The 20,895-nt window shown below is 46.4% G+C and overlaps 2 protein-coding genes across 4 annotated transcripts in view; one reads left to right on the top strand and one right to left on the bottom strand.

The window, feature by feature from the left end:
* TTC39A (tetratricopeptide repeat domain 39A) overlaps positions 1-9,636 on the top strand; it is a 51,466-nt gene extending 41,830 nt beyond the window's left edge. For all 3 annotated transcript variants that reach the window (XM_069981587.1, XM_069981588.1, XM_069981590.1), the window contains 5 exons: positions 1,884-2,004; positions 2,842-2,953; positions 4,534-4,651; positions 6,386-6,502; positions 8,483-9,636. In XM_069981587.1, coding sequence (XP_069837688.1) covers positions 1,884-2,004; positions 2,842-2,953; positions 4,534-4,651; positions 6,386-6,502; positions 8,483-8,576 — 562 coding nt within the window. In that variant the 3' untranslated portion in view covers positions 8,577-9,636. The remainder of the gene's footprint in view (positions 1-1,883; positions 2,005-2,841; positions 2,954-4,533; positions 4,652-6,385; positions 6,503-8,482) is intronic.
* Positions 9,637-15,787: 6,151 nt separating this feature from the next.
* The window catches only part of RNF11 (ring finger protein 11), a 29,478-nt gene continuing 24,370 nt past the window's right edge, over positions 15,788-20,895 (bottom strand). Inside the window, exons 2-3 of the mRNA XM_069981586.1 lie at positions 20,002-20,171; positions 15,788-17,583 (exon numbers count right to left, since the gene is read on the bottom strand). Coding sequence (XP_069837687.1) covers positions 17,412-17,583; positions 20,002-20,171 — 342 coding nt within the window. The 3' untranslated portion in view covers positions 15,788-17,411. The remainder of the gene's footprint in view (positions 17,584-20,001; positions 20,172-20,895) is intronic.

The following is a 20,895-nucleotide window of genomic DNA, read 5'->3' as shown; positions in this document are numbered from 1 at the left end:
AAGGGAACCCGTCACCATGATAATGCTACCTAAGCTATCGGCATCATGTTATAGAGTAGAAGGAGCTGAGCAGAGTAATATATATATATATATATATATATATATATATATGGGAAAAGATTCAGTATAACTTGTCATTTATTGAGAAAAACCTCTAACGTTTCCATGGTGAAGAGTCCACTCCATTGAGTGACCCCGCCCACTGGACTCCTTAACCCAGAATAAGCAGAAATTCTAATCAATAAATAACATCAATAAAGTTATCCTGAATATGTTCCTACAAAGTTACATATCAATCTGCTCAGCTCTTCCTGCTCTATAACATGATGCCGATAGATTAGATAGCATTGTCCTGGTGACAGGTTCTTTCCTGCAGTACCAGGCACAGCAATATCTGTATGCACTGACTGTTATTGCAGCTCAGCTCATTGAATTGAATAGGACTGAAAATTGAGAGCCGGACGCCTCCCATACCGGAGAGAGGCCTGAGAGCCGGACGCCTCCTATACCGGAGAGAGGCCTGAGAGCCGGACGCCTCCTATACCGGAGAGAGGCCTGAGAGTTGGACGCCTCCCATACTAAAGAGAGGCCTGAGAGCCGGACGCCTCCCATACCGGAGAGAGGCCTGAGAGCCGGACGCCTCCCATACCGGAGAGAGGCCTGAGAGCCGGACGCCTCCTATACCGGAGAGAGGCCTGAGAGCCGGACGCCTCCTATACCGGAGAGAGGCCTGAGAGCCGGACGCCTCCCATACCGGAGAGAGGCCTGAGAGCCGGACGCCTCCCATACCGGAGAGAGGCCTGAGAGCCGGACGCCTCCTATACTGGAGAGAGGCCTGAGAGCCGGACGCCTCCTATACTGGAGAGAGGCCTGAGAGCCAGACGCCTCCCATACCGGAGAGAGGCCTGAGAGCCGGACGCCTCCCATACCGGAGAGAGGCCTGAGAGCCGGACTCCTCCTATACCGGAGAGAGGCCTGAGAGCCGGACGCCTCCTATACTGGAGAGAGGCCTGAGAGCCGGGCGCCTCCTATACCGGAGAGAGGCCTGAGAGCCGGACGCCTCCTATACTGGAGAGAGGCCTGAGAGCCGGACGCCTCCTATACCGGAGAGAGGCCTGAGAGCCGGACGCCTCCTATACCGGAGAGAGGCCTGAGAGTCGGACGCCTCCCATACTAAAGAGAGGCCTGAGAGCCGGACGCTTCCCATACCGGAGAGAGGCCTGAGAGCCGGACGCCTCCTATACCGGAGAGAGGCCTGAGAGCCGGACGCCTCCTATACCGGAGAGAGGCCTGAGAGCCGGACGCCTCCCATACCGCAGACAGGCCTGAGAGCCGGACGCCTCCCATACCGGAGAGAGGCCTGAGAGACGGACGCCTCCTATACCGGAGAGAGGCCTGAGAGCCGGACGCCTCCTATACCGGAGAGAGGCCTGAGAGCCGGACGCCTCCTATACCCGAGAGAGGCCTGAGAGCCGGACGCCTCCTATACCGGAGAGAGGCCTGAGAGCCAGGCGTCTCCTATACCGGAGAGAGGCCTGAGAGACGGACGCCTCCTATACCGGAGAGAGGCCTGAGAGCCGGACGCCTCCCATACCGGAGAGAGGCCTGAGAGCCGGACGCCTCCCATACCGGAGAGAGGCCTGAGAGCCGGACGCCTCCTATACCGGAGAGAGGCCTGAGAGCCGGACGCCTCCTATACCGGAGAGAGGCCTGAGAGCCGGGCGCCTCCTATACCGGAGAGCCGGAGCCGCAGCAGAATAGCTGAGGATTAGTGTAGATGCCGGGACGGGCCTCGCCCTGGATCTCTGCACACTGGGTGAATGTTAGTCCAGCAATGTCTGACGTCTATTAGTAACAGAACATTTGCTTCTATTTCTTTGCAGACAGGTGCCGAGCCTTAAAGTGAAAATAGCCGGGAAATCTCTCCCAACAGAGAAATTTGCTATAAGGAAATCTCGGAGATATCAAGCTCAGAACCCTGTGCCTTTACCCGTCCCGCCATTGGTAAGAGCTCAGTCACTTATCTACATCTGTTCCCTGTGATATGCATTGGCAGACTGGTTAGAGGGTGTTTGCCACTAGTACACACACAGCTATTTATTATCCAATCACAGCACAGGACACAACATCACACACTCTGCTCTGCTATGCCATGACATAGTGCTGGTGCAAGTGCACTGAACAAGCTGCCACTGTGCTGGGCAGATGACTTACACAGTACACTATTACACTATTACAGATGGTATATAGAGGGAGAAGGGGTGACTGGTGCACTGGGTTTTTGCAGGATTCTATGTGTGCAAATGTGAAAGAACCAGCAGGGGAAGTGTGGCACTGACCAGGCTGGAACCGTTCTCAGGAATGGTTTATACACCACAGTACGATATTTGGCATTGGGGGGTAGAAAAGGTTAATGATGCACTGGGTTTGCAAGCAGGAAGGAAATAAACAGCAGCAGCAAAGCAAGAAAAGCCTTATATCAAGGGGTCAGTCACATGTTCTATGCATGGTCCGCAATTACGGACGTCGGACTATGTGCTACTGAACGGACTTCGGAAATCCCAACATCCTCATTTATGATGATACCGGGAGCTCCCAAACAGTTGAGATGTTTGTGCTGCTGTACTAACACAACGGCATGGCTGTATCAGTACAGTGGCGCAAAGATTTAACCAGTTTCAGAGCTTGATGGCAGAAGTCCTGAATCCTGGTCCGTAGCACATTGTCCGTGCACGGAGCGGAATAGGGCAAGCGTCTATGCCTATGTGGGGGGGCATCTCTATATACCACTACAGGACTCTGGGGGGAGACCTGTGACTATCTTCTCCTCTCTATATTCAGGAAATGATGTATATCTGGAACGGTTATGCTGTTATTGGAAAGCAGGGGGACCTCACCGAGAAGATGCTAGAAACATTGAGCAAAGCCGAGAAGCGTCTGGAAGGATCCTCAGGTAGCCAGTCATGTAGCTTAAGGCAAGGGCTCCTCACTTTGGGGTGTTTTTACATGTGGGGTGAACACCTCAGCTGCTTCATTAATAAACTGTAGCATAATCTGTCAGTAAAGGGGTCCTCTGTACAGAATCCTCACCTCTTGGTCATAGTGGAGAGTGGCTGGAAAGAGTCCGGCCCTGCCCAGTCTTTACACAGATTATCTGCCAAAGATTTGAAGCCAAAGCCAGGAATGGATTTGAAAAAGGGAGAAATCTCAGGCTTTCCTTTATGACCTGATCTCTGTTTAGAGTCTGTTTCTGGCTTTGGCTTCAAATCTTTGGCAGATAATCTGTCAGATAATCTTTCTGTGTAAATGGACTCTTAGGCTAGGTTCACACTGCGTTTTCAGCATCTGTTTAACGGATCCGTTTTTTGCAAAAAACGGATTGCAAAAAACGGATGCATTTGTGTGCATCCGTTTTTGATCATTTTTTCCATTGACTTCTATTATAAAAAAAAAAAAAAAGGGATCCAAACGGATGCGGGTTTTTTTTGACGCACAATAAAGTACTGTTGACGCTACTTTTTTGACCGTTAAAAAAAACGGATCCGTTAAACGGATGCTGAAAACGCAGTGTGAACCCGGCCTTACATAGACACTCTAGTGATTTCAGTGGACTCTGTGTAATACCTCATTCCCCCTGTGGTGGCGCTGCAGGGAAATCAAACACTTTTTGTCCTACAAATTATAGCTGATCAATCAGAGAACCCAGACGGAGAATACTTATATATAAGATCTGATAATTGTCAAGGGACCCTTGCCAAAAAAAAGTAGGGATTGTCCAGAGCAAAGAACCACCCCTTAAAGTGGACCTGTCAGGGTGTAAGTAAGCTCATATCTAGATGTTTCTCAGCATACCTTTTTAATTTTCATGGTCCTTTTCAACCTTAGTTAATATGTAAATTAGACTCAAGTGCCCAAGGGGTGTTCCCCAGCATGGCAAAAGCCCAGGGTAAGCCGCCAATCTCCTATCCTTCTCCAGCTCAATGTCCCTGTCAATCTCAAACAGGGGAGGAAGATGCAAGCAGGCCGAGGGGCATGTGCTGGACTCACCTTGGCTCTTGCCGTGTTGGGGACCGCCCCCTGGACTCTTGAGCTTTATTTCCATAATAAAAAAGGCTTTATGTCTCAGCACTGGAAAGGACTACAGAGATAATAAAGATAGGCCTGGAATCCTGATGAGAAGCCCCATTTTAGTCATGGGCTCATTTACACCCTGTTTTCCTGATGACAGGTCCCCTTTACATTTATTAAATTTAACCTAAAGACCCAGATTATACAAGGCTGCACCAGGCGCAGAGTCGGCAAGATGGAGGACATAGTCTATATATATTGGATGATTCAGTGTTACAGTTCCCATAATCATTTCCATAGCACAATGTGTCTCTCTGGTGGAGGCCTCAGATGGATCTAATAGCTTTGTGAGCTCATAAAAGGCCTCGGCCATCGCTATTTACTAAGGAACATTGCATTATCGAACGTCTATCGGCCTCATTCTGGAACATAATGGAAATAAATGTGCTTTGTTCTCTTTGTCAGAGACTGATTTCCTGATCAATGAGGATCAGTGTCTGGTGAAGCTGCTAAAAGGCCTGTGCTTCAAGTATCTGGAGCGGATCGAGGAGGCCGAGGAGAGCTTCAAGCACATCATTGCAAAGTGAGCAAGATAATAATACAACTGTATGTAAACCAATGGGCAATGGTGGATGCCGGTAATGGTGTATGCCAGTAATAGGCAATGGTGTACGCTGGTAATGGGCAATGGTGTATGCCGGTTATGGGCAATAGTGGATATGGGTAATGGATAATGGTGTATGCCAGTAATGAGTAATGGTGTACGCTGGTAATGGGCAATGGTGTACGCTGGTAATGGATAATGGTGTATGCCAGTAATGAGTAATGGTGTATGCGGGTAATGGATAATGGTGGATGGTTTCTCATAAAGTGAGAAAGATAACAATACAGCTGTATGTAAACTAATGGGCAATGGTGGATGCCGGTAATGGGCAATGGTGGATGCCAGTGATGGGAAATGGTAAATGCCAGTAATTAGCAATGGTCTATGCCGGTAATGGTGGATGCCGGTTATGGGCAATGGTGGATACCGGCAATGGGCAGTGGTGGATGCCAGTAGTGGGCAATGTGGTGGATGGCAGTAATGGACAGTAGGGGATGCCGGTAATGGTGTATGCTGGAAATGGGCAATGGTGTAAGCCGGTAATAGGCAATAGTGTACGCTGGTAATGGGCAATGGTGTACGCTGGTAATGGTGTAAGCTAGTAATAGGCAATAGTGTACGCTGGTAATGGGCAATGGTGTACGCTGGTAATGGGCAATGGTGTACGCTGGTAATGGTGTATGCCGGTTATGAGTAATGGAGGATGACAGTAATTGGCAATGGTGTATGCGGGTAATGGATAATGGTGGATGCCAGTAATAGGCAATGGTGTACGCTGGTAATGGGCAATGGTGTACGCTGTATGTAAACCAATGGGCAATGGTGTATGTCGGTAATGGGCAATGGTGGATGCCAGTGATGGAAAATGGTACATGGCAGTAATTAGCAATGGTCTATGCCGGTAATGGTGGATGCCGGTTATGGGCAATGTGGTGGATATCGGTTAATGGACAGTGGGGGATTCCAGTAATGGGCAATGGTCTATGCGGGCAGTGGTGTATGCCGGAGATGGGCAGTCGTGGATGCCAGAAATGGGCAATGGTGGATGCCGGTAATGGGCAGTGGTGCATGCCAGTATTGGTGGATGCCAGAAATGGGCAATGGTGTAACAGATCAGATATATGAAGCGTTTGCTGAGCAAGTGATATTTCATGTACATTGGATTGGTTGTTATAATGAATAGTGGAACATGATGATGTGTCACAGTGTGCGTGTGTGCGTGTGTGTATGGGGGGGGGGCAGGGGTGGTTGTTCCAGGTACAAAACTCTTAGGGGGTAAAACCTGATCATTATTGTGCCCCCAGCCAGACCAGTGCATGTATATCCATACAGTAAAGCCTGCACACATACATCTCTCCTTTCCCTACACTCAGCTCTGTGATCAGTGCACAGACAGAACAGAAGGCTGGACTATCAGTGTTCAGCTTCCTGTTACACCCTGGACCACATAGGAGCTTAGTGGGGTGAGCTATAAGTGAAGCATTAAAGGGATTGTCCAGGCTTAAAAATAAATGGCCGCGTTCTTCTAGAGACAGCGAGGCTCTTATCCTCAGTTTGGCCTTGGGGGGTTTTACAGTTCAGTTCCATTGAATTGATTGGAGGTGAATTTTAATACTAAACATAACCTTAGGACAGGGTTGGTGCTGTTTTTGCAAGAAAGTATGTTTATACAAGGTGGTGTCTGTCTATATAACCACTACATTCCCTTTACAGTGAAAAGAAGATTAAATATGACGAGTACCTGGTACCCAACGCACTGCTGGAGCTGGCTCTACTCTATCTCCAAATAGACAGAAGGGAAGAAGCCATTAAACTACTTGAAAATGCAAAGTAAGGAGAAGTGTGCGCTATTGTATATCGGTATATATTGGTCTTGTGTACTTGTATCTCTGCTGCAATCCCTGTACGCTGGCGGTAGTATAGAGAAATCACCGTACAGCAGTTTCTCCTATAGATGCAATCATTACATCACCAGCATTAAAGGAATTGTTCACCCCAATTTTTTTTCTTTTAAGTCAACTGGTGCCAGAAAGTGTCAGAGATTTGTAATTTACTTTTATTAAAAAATCTCCAGGACATTTCCTGACGTGGACAGAGGTGGCAGCAGAGAGCACTGTGTCAGACTGGAGAGAATACACCACTTCCTGCAGGACATACAGCAGCTGATAAGTACTGGAAGACTGGAGATTTTTTTTTTTTATAGAAGTAAATTACAAATCTCTGACACTTTCTTGGTTCCATTTGATTTGAAAGGGGAAAAAATGGTGAACAACCCCTTTAATATACTGCTTGGGTGTAGTCAAATGCCTTCAGGTTGTAACAATATGACATAGAAGAGATGACGATATTAGTGCATAGTAATACCCACACTGGACCTAACCTTCTAATACAGCATGAAGCCTTGGCTGAAGGTCACTATGTCCTCTATCCGGCTCTCTTATTTCTGATGGGAATTACATGAATAAGTGCAGAGATGTTATTACACTTTACAATATAATGAATTTCACTACTGCCAAATCCTAAATCCTTACAGCAGCGGCGGTGGCAGCGGGCGTCCCGCGGAGGCTCACAGCGCACTGACATTTAAGATTTGCCTGCGCCGTAAAGAACCTGTTCTGAAAATTGCTCAAATGTTATCTGGTTCAGAAAAGATGTTTTTTTACATTTCTTGTAAGCTATAAATAGTTGACTGCTCGAATGCAACTAAAGAAGCAACTTTGCAAGTAGTGTTAAAGGGGTATTCCGCTCAGACATACCTTTTGATATGTTGCCGCCCATGGTGAGACTAACAATTCCTTCCATACTTGTTATTATCTATTCAGTCTCCTTCCCCCAGTTCTCAGCTGCTGCTTTCTGCTGAAGACACAAAAATCTGTGTGTGAGCTTTTCTCTCTGTCTCCCCCTCACTTCTGAGATGGCTGATGTAACCAAGTACCTGGCAGGCTGTATCTGCAACATTGTAGCTTCTTTGCTGGGAAGGTTATTATGCTGGGAGGTCAAGTTGCTAATGAACTCACTGTGATTTTACCCCCCCCCCCCCCAGCATTACAAAAAACCACAATGTTGCAGATACAGCCTGCTAGGGACTTGTTTACATCAGCTGTCTCAGAAGGGAGGGGAGGAGGGGGAGACAGAGAAAGTTCACACACAGATTGTTATGTCTTCAGCAGAAAGCAGTAGCTGAGAACGGGGGGAAGGAGACTAAATAGATAATAACAAGTATGGAAGGAATTGTTAGTCTCATCATGGGCAGCAACATAGCAAAAGTTATGTTTTAGTGGAATAACCCTTTAATTTTTACTTAGAGCATCTATACTAGACTACAAACTAAGCCAGTGCAGTCAGACCCTGCCAGTGTATACGTCCCTTCCCTTTGCCTTGTATAAATTTGTTAGGAGACAAGGACAAGCGTATACATGCCGGATCAGGCTACACAGGGTTTATTTGTAGTCTGTAAGTACCATGGCATCTTACTATGTCCTAGTTCAGCAGTTGCTTAGTACTACAATCCCCAGAATGCATTGTTCTCCCTCGGCTCATGAAGGTTAGAGGGGCTGGTCACTCAGAGACCAGATGATGTGTTGTCTTAGGAGAGTAGGAGGAGCCAGGAAGTTGCTGAGACACCACACTGAAAATAAAAAGACTACACAACTTCCTGTCGGGGGTAATTCTAGCCGAACCACAATGATTCCAGGACAAACAGTGATGATACTATATCAGACACCTCCAAGTCTCGGGGTGGGAGTTTTGTTGAAATATCATTTTCTGATACCAGAATCCCCCTTTAAGCTTCTATTTTCTTCTCACCAGGCAAAACTACAAGAATTATTCCATGGAGTCTCGGACGCATTTCAGAATTCAGGACGCTTTACTCCAAGCCAAATCTATTCCGAACGGCTGCTGACCAACGCCTCCCGGGATTCTCGGCCTAGTATTTATTTTTCAAGAACTGCTATTTCCCGCACAGATGGGATAAAGTCGGAGGACATCAGGGAGTCGCCGGCTGGATGCTATAAATTATTTGTCCATAGGTGATTTCCACAGGGAACGCGGCGGCCGGGACCCTGAAGGCGGCAGCGGCGGCTTCTCTCTGCTATGATCTTATGTTTTATAGAAATCCATGACTTTGCATGGCTGAAAAGTGCGAGCCTTCTAATCATCAGCAATCAGGGTTTAGCGGTTGTATTTATAATGGTTCCTCATTGCATATAAGATGTTTATATGGAGCAACGGATCTGTGAAAATCCCAACAATCTTCCCCCAATTTAAATTTTTACTAAATGCAACATAACAGGCAGGAGTAATTCTGGAGTTCTACCACTAGATGGTGCTCAGTCACCCTGGCAGAGTGCGGTCATCTCCCCTTTGTTATCATGGCTGAAGCAGCTGGATACTTGTGGTTATGCACTTTAAGGGGGTTTCTCACTATAATGATGTCTTAAGGGTTTCGGATGGTCGGTTTCTTACTAACCCTCCGAATTAAGGATCCTTTATAGAAATTAAAGTGTCCCTGTGATTTGCAAAAACCTTAAACAAGTCACAGAGACAAGCCAAAAGTTAGTTTTATTAGTCAGTGTCTGGTCCGACCTCCACCGATCATTAGACAGAGGCAGGAGAAGCGCTCGGACAGGTGCTTCACTGTCCAGGTCCCTGTTGTCTTTACAATGACAGTGAGTCTAAGAATTGGTGGGGGTCCTGACAACCGGACCCCAACCAGTTCTGGATTTACCAGTAAGTCCTGTGGTCCTGTGCCTCGGGCAGCATTTCAGTAATGTAAAAAAATATAAAATCTCCCTTTGGTTGAATCCGTCCTATTTAAAGGGGTGTGTGATTATAAATGCATGGCGGCCTTTATGCAGATAAAGCAGCACTCCGCAGCCGGCCATACGAGTTACATAGCCATTGCGGGAATGCCCGTCTGACTGACAGCCTGCAGCCCTAGGGAGTCCTGCTGGATGAAGCCATAGGCCATAGGCCGCATCCATGTGTTCCTGGACCCCCTAGGGCTGCATCCAACTGTTCGTCCCACCCGCCGCCTCCGATGCTCACACTTACTGATGCATTCTCCAGCCTACCTCAGGCATGAGCATGGGAGGTGGTGGGCCGAATGGTGCACTGGGGAGGGGGGCCGAGGAACGCCGCCAGTGCACCAGAGGAGCTCATTTACATATTTTAATAAGATTTCATTTCTCAAAATTTTCATCCAATTGCCGAATCCTTATGTCCTCCATTTGCTGTCAGGGTTCCCCCATACACAGTATAGGGCAGGGGTAGGGAGCCTTGGCTCTCCAGCTGTGGCAAAACTACAACTCCCATCGTGCCTGGACAGCCGAACCAGAACCTGGATTCAGGTTATCAGTCAGCCATGCCGGGGCCCCTAATAGGACCGGAGGATCCACCATCGCGCCCCAGGGTAAACCGACCCCAGGCTGAGGGGGGGGGGGGATCACTTGCTGCTAGGGTGTTATTGGGTTATTTCATCCACTCATTTTACTGATGATCTATAGAGATGAGCGCTATCTCGGGGCGGCTCCGGTCCGGCTGCATCCAATCCTGCAGTGTTTGATGTCTGAAGACGCTGGACGCATCTCTTATCCATCCGCCTTCTTCAGGCAGCGATAATCACATGATCGCATGATCCAGCTGCGCTCATCTCTAGTTATCTCCCAGCAGGGATGGGGAACCATCGGCTAAAGCTTTGGCTGCCCAGGCATGATGGGAATTGTAGTATTGCAACATCTGGAGGGCCGCAGGTTCCCCGTCCCATCCTAATGCAATGATCCCCAACCTGAGGCTTTCCAGTTGCTTCTGAAGTACGACTCCCAGCATGCATCATGGGAGCCACGTTGGGGGTCTCTCTCCTATGTATGTCCAATATATGGCCCCTGGGACCCGCGCAGCAGACATGTCCAGTCATTGGGATTCGGTCATGACTTGCTGTCTGCTCCGCATCCCATCAGACTTGATTGACAGCTTCCTCCCTTTTGGGTATGGGGATAGACGGCTGAGGCCCGACCCAAGGACTTGTGGCTGAGAGATTCCTATATATTGGGCTCACACGAGCAGGAACCGCCATGTCTCCATGTGTCCCACAATGGCCGGGGCTGCTGGGTCCTGGTCCCTGATGGAGTCACATGACAGGCAGCTGTAATAGGATGGTTCCCGGTCATGTGATCAGGAACCACCGTGTAGCCGCAGTGTCCAGGACGCCACTGGGGCAGTAATGTTCTCATCCCGTCACTTATTGGATTTCACTTTTGCCAAAAAAATTATATATATTCCAGAAACTTTTACAAGTTTTTTAAGAGAAAGTTTATATTGAATCTGATGTTTCCTAATGAGAAATTATTCTGTATTTTTCTATTATTTGTTCAGAATAAACGGACCTTTTAATTATAGCAGAAGACGTCCTGTGATCTGTAAATTACAAATCTATATAATTTACTAAGAGGGAGGAGTTTACACTACAGTATATACATCTATATACACAGGGAGGAGTATACAGTACATACATCTATGAGGACAGGGAGGAGTATACAGTATATACATATGAATGGCACCACAGGCCTTTAGCTGAAAATGGGTTTATTCGCAGGACAGTCCGCTCAGTATCCTCTTTGTCTGATCCCCCCACCATCGCCCCCGCGTCTGTCTGCACCGCCCTGACGGATTGTGCGGATTCTACAGGATTACCCAGTTATATTTAAGTGAACAGCTGATGATGAATGAATAGTCGATCTCCTGCCCCTCACACCACAGTATACGGATATAGATCCCGGCTGAGCGGGGACACCGCCTCCTCCATATTGTATTTCTATTCACCAGTAATAAGAATTCCAGCAAGTTCCTTTAACAAAGGCGAAAACGACAGAGCAGCGAGGGGATCACAAGAGATGGATTATAATGGGTTAATCTGGTGTCAAAGTAATTGTCACACAGCAGATACATCATCCAGTATGGAGGGCACCGCACTTATAGGGTGGTCTCTCCTTTCTTTTAATTTAAAGGGGAACTTTGGCTAAAAAAAAATTGTTTTCAAATCAACAGGTGTCAGAAAGTTATACAGATTTGTAACTATTTAAAAAAAAAATCCATTCTTCCAGCACTTATCAGCTGCTGTATGTCCTGCAGGAAGTGGTGTATTCTCTCGTCTGACACAGTGCTCTCTGCTGCCACCTCTGTCCATGTCAGGAACTGTGCAGATCAGTAGCAAATCCCCATAGAAAACCTCTCCTGCTCTGGGCAGTTCCTGACATGGACAGAGGTGGCAGCAGAGAGCACTGTGTCAGACTGGACAGAATACACCACTTCCTGCAGGACATACAGCAGCTAATAAGTACTGGAAGACTGGAGACTTGTTTTTCAGAAGTAAATTACAAATGTATATAATTTTCTGACACCAGTTGATTTGAAAGAATTTTCTTTTTCACTGGAGTGCCCCTTTAAAATAAGAAAAAGCTAAAAGAAAACAAGGTTACATGTGATAATGCGATAAAGAGAAGAATGATAGATTGGATGAAAGTGATCAGTAATTAATCACAGATCTGCTCTCTCCAAGGTAATCAATGATAGAATGTAATCTGGTGCCGTTCTAGTTCACAGGGCGACTATGAGGAGCTGTCAGCGCTCGTTTGCTCCTCGTTCCCCGCTCGCTGCCGCCGCTAGTCCGCATGGCGGCAGCAGCAAGCGGGCAAGAGCAGGGGGCAGCCCGATCGTCTGGGAAGCCCATAGAGGATAGCGGTGGTCTGCTGCTGCCCCTCCTACTCCATGGAGCGGCACCTGCAGATCGCTGCTATATAAGTCGCTTGTTTTTCAACATGTTTAAAATCAAATGACTGCAATGATCAGCCGACATGAAAGATGTCGGCTGATCGTTGCCTTCTATTCCATGGGACGATTATCGGCCGAATACGGCCTTAAGAGTGGCTTAAAGGGGTTATCCAGAAAGCACAGCTACTTTCCTGTAATAATAGCACCACCACTGTCTTCAGGTTGTGTGCGGTATTACAACTCCTCTCCCGTCACTTTAGTGGAAGCGAGCTGCAAAGTCCCCAAAGAAAGCAGCCATGGTTTTCTAAGCCTGGATAATCCTTTTAAAGGGGTTATCCAGCGCTACAAAACCATGACCATATTCCCCCTACTGTTGTTTGGGTGGGGTTTTGAAACTCAGTTCCATTTAAGTAAATGGAGCTTAATTGCAAACTGCACCTGAACTGGAGACAACAGTAGGGGAAAAGTGGCCATGTTTTTGTAGTGCTGGATAACCCCTTTAAATCTTTGTGCAAGTAGCATAAAAATGTAAACTTTTACATTTGGAAAGTTTGTACGTTTTGAAGTTCCTGGCATCATAATGAATAATGTTGCAGAGAGTTGCGATTTCCGATCGTCCTTGCACAGAATGTAATTAGAGAACGTCAGTGCCCCCCTAACTCCTACATAACTGAGGCGTAGCACAATGCAAGGAGACCGCAGAGCAGGCAGGTCCTCTAGAATACAAGGGCCATGGATTTGAGTAGGAAAATGTCTGAAAATAGAGAGTTCTCCAACTATAGATGGTAATTACATGGCAACCTAACAGCGAGCGGACAGTGGATGGGAGGGACGGACGCAAGTCTATTTTCTGGTTAAAACAAACTAAAATTATTAAGAACTTTGTGTTGCAATATTACTAAGAACAAGCGCTCCACACTAGGAAGAAGATGGTGCAACGGACGCACCAGCAATAACGGCTCTGTGCACAGTTCATTGGCGCTTTATGCCGCTCGGGTTAATATGAAATTATTTGGATTCATTCATGCAGGAAAAGCACAGAAAATGGTCGCATTACAGGAAAATACGGTATCTTAAATTCCAAATCATAGAGATAGGTGAATTTACATTGTGAGAAGTGATCAGCAAATTTACAGTAGTAGCGAAGCACTTGGCTAGGCTCAGCGGTCGGCCTGTCAGCAAGCTGCCCCTGAACTTGGTGCCGCTCCTCTCCCGGTGTCCGGAAAAGCTGGATCCAGTCCTTGGAAAATGGGAGAAGTTTCCCAGCTCTAGATCCACTAATTGTGAGGATGGCAAATTATATATATTTATATTAATTTTATAATTTTTTTTTAAGTGTGAACGTTGCCAACCTTTACCAAAACCTTCCCTAAAAATAAAGTGTAAACAATTGTGTGTGTTATCCCATCTTGAATCTTAACCAATCAGATACATCATGCTCCTCCCACTTGACTCTCCATCACACTTGGACCTCCTATGTATATTACACGCACGTCCTCCTAGTCCCGGCTTCTCTTAACTTTCAGATCTCATTCTGCTTTTGCTTTCCCATAATGCATCAGTGCAGCATGACATGGGCCATATCTTCTTGCTGGTAGGACAATGTAGTAATCCTCATCTGTATAGGCTGAGTAACCATGAATATGGAGGTTGCGTGGTGACCTCCTCCATTATGTGTGACAGGAGCGGTCTAACCATCCTCAGTGACTGTGATAGCAATGTATGCGCCCCCTGGGGAGAGTTCGTGTAGTTGTTTGAGATGGTGACCGTGTTAGGAGAACAGACACATGAGATGACATGGGGGTCACCGTGAGATCACATGACCAACCTGAAGGAATGGATTCTAGGAAATAAAAATACGATAACGACTGAATTATACATATCAGGAGACTACTTACATGATGCATGGAAATATAAATATTGGAGTGCTTCTTTAACATCACAGCTAATGCAGGACCCAATAGCAAACAGCTGATTTTACCAGAAGAATCCAGACAGACAGTGGCTGCCGCAAGGGAAAATCTAGTATAACATCACAACCCGCTAAGGGAGAACTTAAAGGGATATTCCGCAAAACAGAACCTTTTGAATATTTTTTATTTTTAGTGTCTCCCTTGCAATTCATACTTCCCTACATCGATCCCTCTCCTGCCTTGTCTTTGGATCCTGAACACTGTGGCTGCCATTTCTGAGAGGAACTCGTCGCTAAGCCAATCACTGACTGAGGAGGGGGGGGGGGGGGGGGGACTATTACTGAACCAATCACTGACTGAGGGGGGGGGGGGGCACTATTACTGAGCCACTCACTGACTGAGGGGGGGGGGGCACTATTACTGAGCCACTCACTGACTGAGGGGGGGGGGGGGGGTGGGGGGGACTATTGCTGAGCCACTCACTGACTGAGGGGGGGACACTATTGGAGACGAGTCCCTCATAGCCAGAGCCTTTAGCAGGGACCAGAGAACATTCCAGAGCAACATTTAAAAAAAAAAAATCTGTTTTCTGGAATATTCCTCTAAGTCCACCAGGAGTAGCAGCTTTCCATCTTGGCTTATAGAAAGGTACAGAGTCACCCATGACACCAGGGGCGTAACTAGAAATTGCAGGACCCCATAGCAAACTTTTGATTTTATTTTCTGTATTATAAAATAATCCTGAAACCTTGTATTTTTCAATCTTACCAATAGGCCTAATACGCTGACGGATGGGATCAGACTATTTATAATAGGTGATGTTTAGGGATGAGCGCAATTGGAGTCTTATTATTCAGCATTTGATTACCGGTGGCTGGAGGAGATGGATGCGGCCCTAGGGGCTGTACCCAGCTTCTCCAGACATCGGTAATGAAATGTCGAGAGTTTGGATGCAGATGAAGCCGGGTGTGCTCAAGATTCGCTTCCTGTCTAAACAATAATTTTCTATTACGTGGTTGGGGTATGTCGCCTACAGACAGAATGCTGAACTATTACCCGTCGTTTTGCACCATTTCTGTGACGTCACGTGTAAACAAGATCATTCCCGCTGTGGAGATTCATCGATATGGGAAGGATACAAAGATCATCCTCGCTGCACCAGAGCTGTTTATAGGTTATATTCTCCTATATGGAACATAAGTCCTGCGGGATGATATATTATACTAGTGATCCAGCCACAGTGTATAGTTCTGACAGCTGCGGAGCCCCCCCGCCCAGGATAAAGTCCCATATAAACAAGGCGTCTTATTGAGCGGACGGGACTGTAACAGACGCTTCAGCACGAGTTGCAGATTTGGGGGCTGAAATGCTGAGAACAGGGACTATTCAGTGGCGGGTATTAGGCAGAGTTGAAGCAGAGCCAAGTCAGGGCTTTTCAACCTTGGGAATACACAGCTTTAATCTGATGCTGAGCTAGCAACACCACATTGAAAGGCTGATGAAAATACACCGTCATCTCAGACAAAATAAAAAAGAAACATATACTGTAGTGATTACAATGAACATAAATGTAACACAAATGAAGGTTAATCCCTCCAGAGTCAGCGACGGCCCCGGGTCAGCGTGCGGCTGGGTCCTCTCTGACCGGGAAGGGGTTAATGAACATAAAAAAAAACAGCAAGAATATGCGCCGTGCGTCCTACACGGTTGGACAAAATAAAAATCAGCCAATGTTTGGTTAAAGGAGATCACCAAAACTTTTAAATCAACTGGTGCCAGAGATTTGGAATTTACTTCTCTAAAAAAAAAAATCTCCCGTCTTCCGGTACTTATCAGCTGCTGTATGTCCTGCAAGAAGTGGTGTTTTTCTTTCCTCTTTGCTACCCCCTCTGTCCATGTCAGGAACTGCCCAGAGCAGGAGCAAATCCCCATAGAAAACCTCTCCTGCTCTCCAGACTCTCCTGACTTTTTTACTGGAAGATTTTTTTTTCAATAGAAGTAAAATTGTACATTTCAAATCTCTGGCACTTTGTGGTACCAGTTGATTTAAAAGAAAATTTTTTGGGTGAACTACCCCTTTAAGTGCCGCCTGATTCTATCCTCGCGAGGCCGCACAGGTAAGGAGCCTGTCCGGCAAGATGAAACTTAAACTTTACAGAGACCTAAGGCCATGGAATTCCATTTCCAATGGAAAGAAATAATATAATAATAATTATAATAATATAATAATAAAAGGTGCAAATATTTCCTCCACTCGAGGAGGAGCCAGAAGCCCGGTGAGGACATTTCTGGGAACCAAAGGGTTAAAACTAGTTGAGTGCCAGTTTTTCGTCCAGACCGATTTGGCACGGAGGTGCCCAGACCCCGAGGGCCACAGTTTGTCTGCATTGAGGTCTTTCCCACCCTCCCCCTCCCTGGCCCATCACTATATGTTGAGAGGTATAGCATGGAGGGCATGTATCTACAATGGTTTAAGCACACCCTATTGGCTAGATGAAGCGGGGTGAAAGAGCAGCTCCTCTTGCGAATGTTCACATCGGGAAAACGATAAGCCGACAGATCTGGGTGGATGGCCGCCCCTTCCAGGTCCGATACTTGAGACAATGTCAAGGAAAGTTTTCACCCCATACACGGGACAGACAAAAAAAACCTCCACAGATTCACTTGGAACGACATAACAGGCTATTACAGGAGGGCGGGAAGGTGCCGAATATTTGTGGAAAGTAAAGGCCGGAAAAAGAAAAAAAATCATCATCAACGTCCACCTTACTGGTTAGGCCTTGTACCCAGAGATAGGAACACTTACAGAGACAGAACATCACTTCTTGTGCACGTGTCAAGATCCAAGAGGAATCGGCGACTGTAGAGCGGGAGCTGCTGCTGGATCTCACGGGAAAGGCCGTTCTTTCCAATGGGTTTATTCTAGTTTTGCCAGGAGATATGCGGGTTTTTGGGCCTGTGCGCATTCTCCTATTCCCTATGGTATAATTCTTTGGGGCTCAGACCGGTTGAACCCTCGGCAGGCATGTCTTGTTTGCGACGTTCTCGGACAGGGCTCAGTTAGTCTCGTAAGAGGAAAGCAGCGCTGCATCGACCGGCTCCATGCAGGAAGGGCAAGTGAAGGAACGCATTAGCCAGTCATCTATACAGTCCATGTGGTAAATGTGCATGCAGGGGAGGAATCGTATGGGGTCGCCATACACAAAGTCCATCATACAGATCACGCACCTGCAAAACAAACCAGGAGACAGTAAATCAGAGATCGGGTATCATTCTGTGTTCTTTATTACACCCCTAATATGTCCTGTCTATGATGAGGTGACACACAGGAAAACTTTGCATTAACTTTTAAAAGTTTTTAAAGGGATTTTTTTTTTCTTTCACATGTCAAAAAGTTATACAGATTTGTAATTTACTTCTAATAAAAAAAAAATGTCCAGTCTTCCAGTTCTTATCAGCTGCTGTATGTCCTGCAGGAAGTGGTATATGCTCTCCAGTCTGACACAGTGCTCTCTGCTGCCACCTCTGTCCATGTCAGAAACTGTCCAGAGCAGGAGAAGTTTTCTATGGGGATTTGCTGCTGCTCTGCACAGTTCCTGACATGGATTAATATTGCACAGTTAAAATTTAAGGTCTATGGCAGGGGTGTCAAACTCGCAAAACTACCATTCCCATCATGCCTGGAGAGCTAAAGCTGTGGCTCTCCAGGTATGACGGGAATTGTAATTTTGAATTACGATCATAAGTAACGATTATCGTTCCATGGAAATGAGTGAACGTTTTCAGGTCTTTCGCAATAGCGGTCGTTTGAGATAGTTAACGATTATGCAAACGATAATCGTCCGTTGGAATAGGGCCCTTACACCTGTGGTCTATGGGGACTCAATATTATCAATATTAAGGGGGTTAGGGTTATCGCTGGGCACCCCACGATCACTGAGCGATACTCCTTTCTTTAGTACCAGGCTCGGCTGTATACATTTTTAGGGCCTGTGACTGGTATTACAGCTCATTGTTCTCCAGTCCTATTCATGTCAATAGGACTGAGCTGCAACATCAGCACATCCTGGAAAACAATGAAGAGGAAGGTATTGTACAGCTATGCAGCGGTAACCTCATCTGCACAAACACTGTTCTCCCCTCATGACTATTCCCTGCAGATGTTCTGCTGCAATGTACATCACACTGGAGACACCTGGCTACGTGATCTCATCCTGCTATGTGGCCTGGGGCTTCTTCCTTTATGTTGACGTTCATCCGTAAAAATGTTGTCCTCGGGGTAAGACAGCCCACAGATATCAGGTTGTCCAATACCATTGTCCGTACCATTACCTCCCGATCTTCCGACGTGTGTAAGGGACGTCAGGAGCTCTTATACGTGTGTGTTGGGGGATGTGACATGTGATCCCTATGGGGAGTCTTGTGGGACTTTTTTTTTTTTTTTTTTTTTCAAGACCTTCCCTCTAGAATTCTATATTTGTACAAATACGATGATCAATTAAAGGGGAACAATCCACAGGTTAGACAAATGTAACCTGCTGATATGTCCAAGGAGATGCGGAGGAGGAAGGTATGTGTCTTAGAGTGTGTCTCTTACCTTCCCTCTTGGCATCTCCTGTGCAATCACATATCAGGTTAGATTCATCTAAGCTGCTGATAGTTCTCCTTTAAAAAGGTTCACTGGGTAAATATGGCTACCCATCAGATCCTACGCAAAAACTTCAGACCCAATAGCTCAGCACTTACCCATAATACACTGGGAAGCACGTGTTAGTTTATTTTGGCTGGTGAATTCAGACACTGACAATGTCCTAACCAAGGGGTGCACCATATGAATCCCCTCCAAACACCAAAACTACAACTCCCATTATGCTTAGATTGCCAAGAGGTATCCAAACATAATGAATTATAGCTTTGGAACAAGTGGAGGGCCTCTGGTTGTGCACCTCTACCCTTTCCCGCTGACTAGTAGAGTATACTGGAAGAATCAGTTCTTGTTGACTCTGTTCACACAAGTGCCTTGGACACTATTCAGTTTTGTAATAGATCCTATTGACTTGAAGTGTTACTTCATCGAAAAAAAAAAAATGGTTGTCAAATAAAATGGTGTCAGAACGTTTATTTTCTTATACTTATCAACTGCTATATGTCCTGCAGGAAGTAGTGTATTATCTCCAGTCTGACACAGGGCTCTCTGCTGCCACCTCTGTCCATGTCAGGAACTGTCCAGAGCAGCAGCAAATCCCCATAGAAAACTTCTCCTGCTCTGGACAGTTCCTGACATGGACAGAGGTGGCAGCAGAGAGCACAATGTCATATGGAAAGAATAGACCAATTCCTACAGAACATACAGCAGCTGATAAGTAGTGGAAGACTGGAGATTTTTAAACAGAAGTAATTTACAGATTTGTATAACTTTCTGACACCAATTTATTTTGCTCTGGAGTTCCCCTTTAATCAGTTCATGGGGTTTCTAGTTTTTTCTCTCTCTATTTCTAGTAAAATAAAGTAGCAGAAACAGCTGCCTGCCAAGGGCAGTGGAAATGTGACCGAGGGCACCATAACACCAGTGTAGACACAGTCTATAAGGGATCAATGCAGCTTATTAGTAGGAAGTTGACCAAGGCCATGTATGCGTGAACTCACTCTCTAATCTTCTTCTCGGATCCGTCTCTCCCGGGGTCATACACTCCCTTGGGCAGGTGCTGAATGAGTCCTATTCGCTGCGCTATTCTGATCTGTTCCTCTTCTGTCAGCTGAGTAGCTAGACGGGTCTGGCTCGGCGTTGGGTGATACACGGGCACCGGAGCCTGCTCCTAAAAAAAACAAAAAGAAGAAAAATCCATATTAAAATACAAACTGAGCAAAATACATGAGATATTGTAAATGTAGCAGACCCCCCCCGCCCCATACAGCAATAGGACGGGCTCAGGCGTCTCCTGGTATTTCTTGCTGCACGTTCAGTAAGAAAAGGCCTGAGTCAGAGCAAAAGTGGCATCTGCTGCAAACTGCGAGATCTGCACTAACAAAACTAATCATCCGCAATTAGACGTCCAGCACCATCCCATAGACTGCGGCATGCTGGGAGCGTCTGCCAGGACGTTACATCCACCATTAGACTGGACCAAGGTAGCGTCTGGCTGTGAATTCTCAGAAACTTTCCATTGTGTATGTATAAATGTGTTATAGCCCAGGCCTGCGCACCTGTACCGGCGTATCCTTATTATGGAGCCATGGTGACCGCCATGTTTAGGAGTGATGCGATTACTTGGAATATAGTGTGAAATCAGAAGCCCATGAAGATACAGTAAGGTCTCATAACTATGGAGAGTTAGAGTTACCTCTCCTGACCTTCCCCTACACATGAGCCTTCCGCATGGCCGAATGTTCATGTTTCCTCTGAGTGATACAGATGGCTGTATCTTAAAGGGGCGCTCCAGCAAAAAAATAAAAATAAATAATTAACTGGTTTCAGAAGGTTATACAGATTTGTAATTTACTTCTATGTAAGAATCTCCAGTATTTATCAGCTGCTGAATG

The sequence above is a fragment of the Dendropsophus ebraccatus genome, chromosome 8, assembly GCF_027789765.1.
Source record: "Dendropsophus ebraccatus isolate aDenEbr1 chromosome 8, aDenEbr1.pat, whole genome shotgun sequence".
Lineage (NCBI taxonomy): Eukaryota > Metazoa > Chordata > Amphibia > Anura > Hylidae > Dendropsophus > Dendropsophus ebraccatus.
This window is presented reverse-complemented; position numbering and strand designations above follow the sequence as displayed.